Source organism: Cydia strobilella, chromosome 1 (genome assembly GCF_947568885.1).
Source record: "Cydia strobilella chromosome 1, ilCydStro3.1, whole genome shotgun sequence".
NCBI lineage: Eukaryota > Metazoa > Arthropoda > Insecta > Lepidoptera > Tortricidae > Cydia > Cydia strobilella.
The window spans coordinates 15,250,585-15,262,846 of record NC_086041.1 but is presented as its reverse complement, the minus strand read 5'-3'; the positions used below and the strand labels follow the sequence as shown (position 1 = coordinate 15,262,846).

Below are 12,262 nucleotides of genomic sequence, written 5' to 3'. Positions count from 1 at the left end.
CGAATAAGCATCATTTCAAGTCATACCATGAAATTAGCTGAACCCTCTGAAAAATATATTCCTACACCTCAGCATATTTTATACAAATTTTAAGAGACATACCCACATTTATCTGCTTTTTGAATAAATTATACAGCGACCTTAAAACCATGATGAGAAGGATTTAATTGCCTTGTCTGCGAGTTATAGGTGCGCAGACAGTGGTTCTTGACTTGAACAATGGGGCGACAAGTACTACGCTATTATCTGACATACGTATCTGCGAGTTCCAGACAGTTGAAATTCGCTAGATGGAGCTACCGTCACGTCCGGTCTGCTAAGTATTTTCGGCCGTCGGCAACAACAACTCATAAATAGGGAGTATTACTGCAATGTTCTGCCGCCAGAGTGCTCATACTAAACCATAAAGTAACATAGACTCGTACTAGGCCTTTTTAGGGTTCCGTACCTCAAAAGGAAAAAACGGAACCCTTATAGGATCACTCGTGCGTCTGTCTGTCTGTTTGTCTGTCCGTCTGTCACAGCCTATTTTCTCCAAAACTACTGGACCAATTAAGTTGAAATTTGGTACACATATGTAAGTTTGTGACCCAAAGATGGACATGTAACGTCATCATCATCATTAATTTAAGAGCCTAGCTCTTGTTGGTGGAGCAATTTCCATGTATCTCTTTCCTGAGCCTTTCGTTTGACCGCCTGATACGACACGACGTTTATCTTTTCCTTTAGTTGGTCAACGTAAACAAATTAATTTTAATCACGGGGGCCACTTTTGGGGGGTAAATGAGAAAATTGTGAGAATCTATTTTTTATATAATTTTAGGACAAACAGTTTAGAAGTTATTCAAGAAAATAGGCAAAAAATGACTATTCCCCCCCTTTATCTCCGAAACTACTAGGCCAAACATTTTGAAACAAATACACAAAATAGATCTTTACCTATAGATCACCAGAAAACCTATTAGAAATGTGCAGTTAAGCGTGATTCGGACTTAATTACTTAGTTTTTGATCCAACCCCTACGGGTTTTTAAAGACATTTCGCATACATTGTTTAAATTGTGTAATGTACGGAACCCTTGGAACGCGAGTCCGACTCGCACTTGGCCGGTTTTTCATTATGACATTGATGATCAAGGCGGTTTGTTAAAGGGGCCCACTGACTATCAGTCCGCCGGACGATATCGGCCTGTCAGTTGGAACAAAAATTTGACATTTCCGAACAACTGACAGGCCGATATCGTCCGGCGGACTGATAGTTAGTGGGCTCCTTTACAGGTGGCCTACCACGAAACGCGAAAATCGAAATTTCTTTATCTGCCTCTCTATCGATCGAATAAGCAAGAGTGATAGAGAGGCAGAAACCGAACCGATTTTCGTGTTTCGCGGTAGACCCTGTGATTATGCTAGTGACGCCCTCTATGCAGTTTTGCGTAATATCGTACGCGTTGGTAAATTGCTGCACTAAGTTTGTATAATGAATATAAATAAGCTTGTAGTAACATTTCGATCTCAAGACAAGAATTAGATTGTTTGAATTCAGGGCGCCTGGTTTTAATACTGAAATTCAAAATTCAGAGAACCTCTAGAAATCTAGATAGACTTTATACTCGTACATATATTTTAGCAGCTCTTTATCTTATACTAGCTTTTGCCCGTGACTTCGTCTGCGTGGAATTAGTAATTTGGGTAGCTTTTTTTAACCAATGAGCTATTTATTTTTTTCCCATACAAGCTTACACCTCCTTTCACCCCCTAAATTTTACCAACTGAACATTCAGCTTGTGGTAGTCCTGGTCTCCCATCAGTATAGCGTCTCCAGCAGAAACTTGTTCAGCAAAGGCTTGTAGGCGCGAGGAATGCGTGGGAAGCCACCTCTAGGTGTTCCAGGTCTTGGAGAATTCAACCTGATTACAGCAAACAGTACCTATTGCACGTTAAACGTTTGGTAGCTCTGGTCAGGCGCCTGCTTCATCTGGCAGCCCTCCAGAAGTGTTCCATCCAGGTCTTGAGCTTTCCCCATCATACACTACCAGCGGCACGTTGAGCGATTGTTACCTCTGACCCCTTGCACCCAGCAGCACTCCAGGTGTTCCAGGTCTTGAGCTGCCTCGTTGCACGTTGCGTGAGTGTTGGAAGAGTGGAGAAGAGAAGAGAAGGATCACTTCGGGAATACAAACGTCTACACCCTTTCTAACAATTAAGACTATCTCCATATCAAATTTCATCTAAATCGGTTTTATTTTATTCCATACAAGAGACAATTGTAAGTACAAATTCAGATACCTATTTAGTTATGTTATAGCAAAGAGGATATAATAAGATAGAGCGGTACTGTCATAAGTAAATTTTGTAACCGCTATAAATTCACTGCCATCTATCGACATACTTTAAAACTAAAAATGAAGATTTATAAAAATACGTTAAAATGTATTTAAATATGGATAAATGATTTTTTATTTGCATTAATTATTTTTCTATGATTTTGACCTATGTTCTTTCACTGATATGCGTTAAAATTATAAATAACAAACGAAACCGTCAACGCCCTCTATACGAGAGTAGGCCAAAACTAGTGGCGCCCTCTGATCGAGAATCTAATTTTCGTGATTTTCGAGGCACGTTTTTTCCTTAGACTGTATCCATCTATTACGGATGTCTCTTAGTGTGGTGTGCTGCCTGTCTAAGGCAACTCTGGTGGTGTCCTAGAGAAAACTGGATATCGTCTTCCCATCTGGTTATTTGTTGGCCGTTTTTGCGCTTACAGCCGAGTGGGTACCAGTGGGTCACTTGTTTGCTCCATTTTTCTTTATTGTGCCGCAACATGTGACCTGTCCACCTTCACTTTAGTTGGTCGATACCGATACGCTCGAGTATGTCTGTTACTTTTGTTCTTCGCCTTAGTTCTTCGTTCCGGATTCTGTCCCTTAGTTTTGTACCGAGCATACTTCTCTCCATAGCACGTTGGCATTTAACGAGTTTGTCGGGTTTGTCCCTATGTTCTGCTGTTAATGACCAGGTTTCGCATCCATATGTCATGCATGGAAGAATGCACGTATTGAACGTCTTTCTCTCTATGTGGGTACCTAGGTCCTTACTTTTCATTATCTCTTTTAGTGACCAGTATTTTCCCCAGCCACATGCTATTCTTTTGTCGATTTCTTTCGTCATTTGGTCTTTAGGGGAAATAATTTGACCAAGGTTTGTACCTGGGTCAAATTATTCGGATGAGTATGTGTATATCATCGACATATTCAAAAGCGCTTCCATCTATTGTTATGTTAACTTTGGTTGTGTTTGTCATCATTTTTGTTTTACTTGCATTCATTTTCAATCCCACAAGTTTTGGACCATGAACTCCAATCTTTTGGGATCTTCCTCCATCAGTACTAGGTCGTCCGCGAATCTGAGGATGTTTAGTCTCCTGCCATGTATGTTGAGTCTATACTCCTCCCAGTCAAGCTTTCTGAAGATTTTTTCGAGCACTGCAGAGAAAAGCTTGGGTGACAAGGGGTCCCCTTGTCTTACTCTCTCTCTCTCGATGGGGAATTCTTTACCTTTAGACTAGTTTTATCGATCCCTTGCTTTTTATGTAGATGTCTTTGATGATGCTGGTATAAGATTCGTTTACTCCTTGCTCCTTTAAGCTTGTCCAGACGTGATTTTGGATCAAACTGTCAAATGCCTTTGAATAATCAATAAACGCCATGTACAGAGGCTTCCTGTATTTATTGTATTTTTGAAGTAGTTGGTATTGGGTCCCATACAAACTTTTCACCCCCCTTAGGGTTGATTTCTGGGGTAAAACTTATCCTATATCCTTCCCCAGGACTCAAGCTATCTCCATACCAAATTTCATTTAAATCGGTTCAGCGGTTATTGATTGCACATACAAATTTCCACCCCCTTTTCACCCCCTTAAGGGGTGAGTTCCGGGATAAATAAAAGTATCCTATATATCCTTCCTCGGGACCTATCCCTATACCAAATGTCAACTAAATCGGTTCAGCGGTTTAAGCGTAAAGAGGTAACAGACAGACAGGCAAACTTTTGCATCCATACTAATATAAATGCGAAAGTGTGTCCGTCTGTCTGTCTGTTACCTATTCACGCTTAAACCGCTGAACCGATTTAGTTGAAATTTGGTATAGAGATATTTTGAGTCCCGGGGAAGGACATAGGGTAGTTTTTATCCCAGAAGTGATCCTTTAAGGGGGTAAAAAGGGGGGTGGAAGTTTGTATAGGGAATCGATAAAAAGCAGATTGGATAAAAAATAAACTACCCAAATTACTAATTCCACGCAGACGAAGTCACGGGCAAAAGCTAGATTAATATTAATATGGATAGTATGTAGACCGAGACTTATTAAATAGGTTCAAACTAAATTAATTGATTGTAAAAATTGTGCCCCCAATTTGTCAGCTGAAGAAGATAGCGCTGTACGTCGCTATATGTATTGTGGCAACTGAATTGACCAACTCCAACTTTAGACATCCAAAGATACCGCCAAAGAGGATATAATAGGATAAGGGGTACTGTCATAGTTAATTTTGTAGCCACAGTAACTTCACTGCCCTCTATCGACACACGATTAAAACTAAAAATAAAGATGTATAAAAATACCATAAAATGTAATAAAACTACGAAAACGGATTATATCGCGTATATTGAATTTATAATACATCCCGACGATGTATTATAAATTCAATATACGCGATATAATCCGTTTTCATAGTTGTATTTCATGAGTAACTGTCGCGGTAACCGAAGACAATACCATAAAATGTATTTATATATGGATAAATGATTGTTTTATTTGCATTAACTATTTTATATGATTTTGACCCATGCTCTTTCACTGATATGCGTTAAAATTGTTAAATAACAAACGAAACCATCAACGCCATCTATCCGAGAGTAGGTCAAAGGTAGTGGCGCCATCTGTTTGAGAATCAAATTTTTTTGATTTTCGTGGCACGTTTTTTCATTAGACTGTATCCATCTATTACGGAGTTATATCTATCTTTGATACCGCATTATGTACGAAAGCGCCATCTACATTAGCTGTTAAATTCGAAGCACGAATTCGTTTAAAACTTTACACATCTTAATGAATAATGCAATCAATGAATCCAGTTCCAACTAAACTGACTAAAGAATATACATATGTATGTATACAGTTTTTTTGATTCAAAAGAAATATCAGGTTCAGATTTTTAAACGTAGTTTTACTCGTTTATTGTTTTCTAACTTGCAATCTCAAATCGGGATTTGTCTCGGCGACCTTGAGTTCTTAGTTCGCTCCTGCAGCCACGAGGTCGCCATTTTCCCGCTGCGGTCGTTCACCCCGAATCAAGATGCAGCTGCAAGCGTTATGTCATGTTACGTCATTAAAACGTTTGGCTGGGGAAATGTCTACGGATAATGGTAGAAATTAATGATGGGGAAACCCTTCAGGGCTCAAGAGGGCTTGTAAAATAATAACAGGAAGAGCATTGCACAAATTCTGAATAGGAATAGGGGACAATCAGACCCAATTGACAAAAATCAATACCTAAAAATGTACAAATAAGTTATTTGAGAAAGGAAACCTCATTATTGTAGGCTGACGAGAGCACGCAGGTTTCTAGAAATACAGCAAAGTTTATTCCTGACTTTTATTTGATAGATCAACCTCCGGCAAAGATTACGTATTAAATAATACTAAAGTACCTTTGGCTTCAGTAATTTCAATAACAATTTTTTATTCGGAATTTATTATTATACCTACCTAGCGATAAGCATGGATAAAAATGTCAATTAACTTAATTTGCCCAGATTGAGTGGACAATTTGGCTAAGTTGTTTACTCCGTTGGGACCCCTGCCATCTCTTCGAGTGAGATATAAATTGCGATGTTTACCTCTTTACTAACAAATGACTCGCAGACACGAATATTTACTTTCACAATCGAAATTCTAATTTACCCACGTGTAACATAATGTTATTGTTTATTTTAATCGTAATAATTCGTTTACAATGTATACATCCTATTTTGACTCAGAAAATCCACTGGATCGCGGTAAGAAAATCTGAATTAATACTTGTTATTTATATACGAGTAGATACCATAATTCACTTTCGAATTAATTACGGGGAAAATTTAGTTCTTATTAGTATACTATATAGTGCACAAATCAAAAGGCTTAATAATCATTGCAACGATTTTTTCCGCGTAATTAGTACCTACGAGTGTCAACTAGTTTATTTAAGGTAACTTTTATAAAATATAAAATACAGGATGTAAGATGTACTGTCACCAACCTCCGAGCTCATGGATTTTGTTAAATTCTAACTATATTACGACAGATATCTATTACGGCTCTAAACGTCAAGATAATATTTTCATGAAAAATCGTTAGCGTCAACTACCTAATATCAACAATACTTATAACCAAAATCGTTCACAGTGATTCCATGAATGTCAAAAATCAAAATCTGTTACCACTTTGCGATGAGCGTAGAGTGCAAAGAATATAATACTCACTAGTAGAGTGGCCTAATATGCAGGAACTTTTATCGTGGCCGTTGCGAAAAGGTTTTGCCATCGAGTTGCACGTCAAGGAACGGTAGGTATACTACTTATATACTAGGTACAAGCAACCTTTTACTAAGACGCTGGCCCGCAATAATTCAGCGAACCGCGGTGAGACCGAGAAGTCAATCCGAACCTTAATTTTGAGAATAATATGATATCATTTTGTTATCATTCGCCCGTACATCTCGCTCGCGCCAATACATGTACGAAAAAGTAGATTCAAATCACCCTGATATTCTGATTGGCCTGGCCCGATATCTACCTATAGTATCGTATCTTTAGCATTGACATTGACAATCGATGAGTGTGTGGCGTCCGGCGTTCCCACTAGCTGCCACTGTCGACGTCATCTAACAGATGCCGTTAGGGAGCTAGAACGCAATTAGCTAGAAACCTACATCGCGCTTACGAAGTTTCAAATGTCACTAACTATATATACTCCTTCTGACTAACTCTCAGTGGACTTCGGTCCCCAGGCATAACACCCGCCTGGAGAGAGTACTCTCTATTGCCCTCTCTCTACACATACTACAAGTGTAACAAATTTCCCATTAAACGATGGAACGTTTTTCAAAGCCACGTGGTGATCATTGTTAAACACTGTCATTGTAAGTACTACCAACCTCTAGCTCTTCTTCTGAAGAGTGGTGGTCGTAGAGCTGATCTGGCTCGGGGTCTGGTAGCGCCTGAGGCGTCGGCGCACACGCACATGCCTCTCCGCCCATACCTAGAGCAAAGAGATGACGTGTAGGTAATTAAATATAACCAAGACAACAAACAAGACAATAATATACATAGCACCCCTTCAAGATAAAACTAATCCAAGAGTTCTAATTGCAGCGGTAATCTTTTTTAAACAATACATTTAACCATTATTGTAAAGCAATATGTACACTAGTAATGTATGTATGTTGTATGTACTTCTGTGTGCCTTAATGTTAACATGTGAAGTGACCTAAGCTGCATTGGTATCTTGCATCTATTTCAAATGTAGCAAGCCAGTATTAGAAATAATCTATGTGGCTAACGATTTTTATCTTATTTATAAACACTCACCACTGCAACGTTCTGGCCCCTAGCGCGATTAATAATGCATTTAAATTAAGTGTATGCACAAACATTTTATTCTTATTACAGTCGAAATTTGGAATACAGATGCTAATAATTTATTTTGAATACCTACCGCTACCTATCTATTTCTGTTCTCGTGACTCTTAAGTATACGCTGTTACGTTTTTAATTACGAAAATAACAACACTTGGCTTGGCTTCTTCTTCATATCTTCAGTTTACCGCGAAAACTACAAGTAAGAATTAATGTCCCCAACATAATGACCACGAAATCATGATGGACGGGAGGAGACTTACAATTGCAACGATTGCCACGATTGGTCAGAGTATACGAGTTATATGTACTGTAGTGTTCATTGCCACATTTGCCACGTTACGGCGCTTTCAGCTTAAGGCCAGTTAAAAAGAAGGTATACACCACAGTATGTTCGTATTAGGTACGTTGTAAGTAAATAAGTACTATTCAGGCAAATTGTCTTCCATGCAAAATATTTTTCCACCCTTTTTGTACGACGGAAATTATATGATTTTCGACTGTTGCCTAGAAATTAATAACGGAAAATTTTTGGTTACTTTAGCTATCCTAACTTTTGTACGAATCTATATTTATTTATACTATGTTTTTTTATAGTTCGTTTCACTTTAGCCGCATATGTACCCCAATTTTTCACGATAAATATGACGGGCATGCGGGGGCGGCGCAAATTCTATTAACAATCTTTCTGATGGGCACTTGGTCACTTGTTCCTAGAGGTCTGCCGTTTCGAGACCTCTGTTCAAGATACAACATACTAAATTAGTTATTTATTATGAAATGCACGAAACTTCGAGGTACTTAATTTTAAAATGCTTTTGCCATTCTATTACCGGTGTAACGTAACGTCGCATTGCGTAAAACCAGAATTATTTATATTGGAATATATAATTTAATGATAGGACTTTTAACTGCGGTAAGAAAGCCGTCGTCGTCTTGCTTCATCATCATCATTAACTTAAGAGTTATTCTCTTGTCGGTGGAGTATCTTCCATCTTTCCCTATCCCGCGCCAGCTCTTTGACTTTTTGATACGACACGACCCCTACTTTTTCTTTCACTTGATCTAAAAAGCTGCGTCTGGGTTTTCCTCTACCCCGCTTCCTTCCTATCCGCCCCTCCAGGATAGTTTTAAAGAAGTAGTCGTGTCGTATTAAGTGTCCAATCATTTTCCCGCGTCTATTTGCAATAGTGTTCAGAATAGCTCTTCTTTCACTCACTCTTCGTAGCACCTCCTCATTCGTTATCCTGTCTCTCCAACTAATGCCTTCCATTCGCCTCCAGCACCACATTTCAAATGCTTCCATTCTCTTTCTATCTCTTAGGGTCATTGTCCACGTTTCACTTCCATAAAGGGCTATACTCCAGATGTACACCTTAATCAGTAGCTTCTTGCTTCTGCATGATAAACGGGATTTCAATAATTGTTTCTTCTGGTTGAAACCTTTTTTTGCCATAGCAATCCTTGAAACGATGTCTGGTGTGCACCTGGAGTCCCTGGTAATTAAGCTACCTAAATATTTGAAACTATCAACCTGCTGAATTGGGATGTTGTTGAGAACTATTGGAGGATGATTAGTTTTGCGTTTTGAAGTTGTAAGGGTCTTAGTTTTCTTTATGTTTATCTTTAAGCCTAATTCGTTAAATACTGTGTCCATTGTTAACATTAGATGTTCTAGTTGAGCTGAAGTTTCTGCAAACGCCGCGATATCGTCTGCAAATCGTATAAAATGTATTTTCTCCCCATTGAATTTTAGCCCTCCCTTGTCTGCTTCAACAATTTTTCGTATAGCGTATTCTATGTATATATTAAATATTAAAGGTGAAAGTGGACACCCCTGTCGTACTCCTTGTCTAATCCTTGCATTCCCAATTTCCTCTCCCACTTCCATCAACGCCTCCTGCTCCTTGTAAAGTTGGTAGATTATTCTTCTATCTCTATAGTCTACTCCTACTTCTTTCAAGATGCTCATCATTTTTCTCCAGTTAACTTTATCAAAGGCTTTCTCTAAGTCTATGAAAGCGATATGAGTGTCGAGTCCTACATCCAGCCGTCTGTCTACTACTAATCTAAGAGCTAGTATAGCCACTCTGGTACCTTTGTTTTCACGGAAACCATATTGGTCGGGGCCTAAGTAATTCTCTGATATGGGTCTGATTCGGTTCTGAATTATTTTTAAAAGTATTTTACTTGCGTGCGAGATTAAACTGAGGGTTCTGTGTTCTTCACAAAGTAGGGTATTAGGTTTCTTGGGCAAAGCTACTATTTTACTTTGTTTAAAATCTCTTGGGATCTGGCCTGTGGTATGTATTTGTTTCGTAAGAAGAAAATTTCATCAATAACTGGATCACAAGCTGAAAATTTGATCAATTCTATGTAGATATTGTCAACGCCTGCAGCTTTACCGTTTTGAAGTCTCGCAATTGCCTTATCAAATTCTTCTCTAAGTATTTCTGGACCCAGCTCATCTTCTGGTACTAGTTCTTCCGGTTCTGGTACTTGTCTCTAGGTCAAGTTCTGTCAACTCTTGCTTAGCCGTTTAAAATTCACAGTTTTTTTTTCGGCACAGGCCTTATACTATGGCAGCTGACCTGTGCAAGAGATCCCATAGTTCATTGACTGTCTTATAATGGCGTTCCTGTCCTGTACTAAGTTTCCCTCCTAAATAAACATCAAATTATCCACCGCAGGGCCAAGCATAGTGAATTGAAAACTTGCCGATACTTCATCGATTTTATTTTGAATTCTCCCAACAAACCTAACATTACTGTCCATGGCGTAAAGTCTAAGTTTGCACGGTGTTACATGACAAAATTAATTTTGCCTTTTTAACATGTCTCCAGAACCGTAACTAATAGCATAGAGTAACTTACACTAGAGCGAGCGGTACTGTCATAGTAAATTTTGTAACCCCAGTAAATTCACTGCCATCTGTCGACACACTTTAAAACTAAAAATGAAGATTTATAAAAATACAATAAAATGTATTTAAATATGGATAAATTATTTTTTTTATTTGCATTAATTATTTTTATGATTTTGACCCATGTTCTTTCACTGATATGCGTTAAAATTGTTAAATAACAAACGAAACCGTCAACGCCATCTATACGACAGTATTAGGCCAAAGCTAGTAGCGCCCTCTGAACGAGAATCAAATTTTCTTGATTTTCGAGGCACGTTTTTTCCATAGACTGTATCCATCTATTACGGAGTTATATATCTATCTTTGCTAATAGACATATGGTGGAAGATGGCGTGGCAAGTATTACTAGGGTGAACATGTTTGTGTGATCACTGATCAAGATTCAGTGCTGACGGACTGGTCACGACCCGTCAATCTATATGGTGGCCACATTCAAGTAATTGGCAGGAATGCTAAATTGTATTTTTAACCCACTTAAATTTCAAGGAGGTTCTGTATTCGGTTGTGGCTATGTTTTTTTTATGTATGTATGTTTACCGATTACTCCGGGACCCGTGGTCCGATTTGAGTACTTAATTCTTTTTTTGTTTGAAAAGAACTATCTCCAAGATGGTCCCACATTAATCTTGTGCCGTTCTGATGATGGGATCCATGAGAAATTGAGGGAACTCCTCAATTTTTAAAGGCATATGTATGGTGATTTGCACGGAGTAGGATGGAGATGGCAAGTGGGCGTTCCCGTCTATCCGACAGTTAGTAGCGACCGACTCACTTTATGCACAGACTATGCTCAGTTGTTGTGTAAACTTCATGCTCGAATGACATTCACGTCGTACGTACGCTCGTCTAACAAAAATTGATAATTAAATTTAAAATGCCGTATTGTGCAGTATTAAGCTGCAGAAATCACAGCGGTTTAAAAAATCTTTCACGTGGAGGTATTTCCTATCACCGGTGGTTATTTATTTAAATATAATCCGATAAATACGAAAAATCTATTTCTATTGCATTATTTACGAATGTTCGTTAAGTAAATCTATATTTTATCAGTTAGAACTTAGAGTTCACAATCCTTTGTCACTATTCTTTACGTTTATCTGGAATATTCGCTATCCTAAATGTCAAATAACTTCGCTACTCAGATGCTGCGCAATGTCGATATTTATATCGATAAAGTTAAAGTTACGATATTTCAAGTTTGATGTTTGGTAGTTCGGTAATAAATTATTATTTTAGACACGTTTCTAATTATTATTTGGGATAATCAATGTCTTAGTAAATATGGCAGCTCTGGTCATCAAGCACTAAGTTAAGTCGGGGTCATTTCATGGCAACCTTTCAAACCTTCGTATTCCTTTACATACGTTTTTGTTTTTTACACCCATCATATTTTCATCGTTAATATAATTAGACTAGGTACTTAATGCACTTATGCGTACAATGCATGCAATGTGCCATGAATAAACGTTTTATATTTTCTATTTCTTTATTATTAATTATTGTAGGTTACCACAAGATGCCGATATTAAAAATAAATGGGTCAATGCTACTGGGCAAGAAAATTAGTTTCCGCAAAAATATAGCACCATTTGCTAGGAGCATTTCTTAGAGAAAGATTTCTGGGGATAAAATTGCCATACATCTCATCTAGCGTCC

At 38.1% G+C, this 12,262-nt stretch overlaps 1 protein-coding gene across 2 annotated transcripts in view; it reads right to left on the bottom strand.

The window, feature by feature from the left end:
* LOC134746508 (uncharacterized) overlaps nucleotides 1-12,262 on the bottom strand; it is a 130,507-nt gene that overhangs the window by 36,191 nt on the left and 82,054 nt on the right. For both annotated transcript variants that reach the window (XM_063680930.1, XM_063680922.1), the window contains one exon: nucleotides 7,200-7,303. In XM_063680930.1, the coding sequence (XP_063537000.1) occupies nucleotides 7,200-7,303 (104 nt within the window). The remainder of the gene's footprint in view (nucleotides 1-7,199; nucleotides 7,304-12,262) is intronic.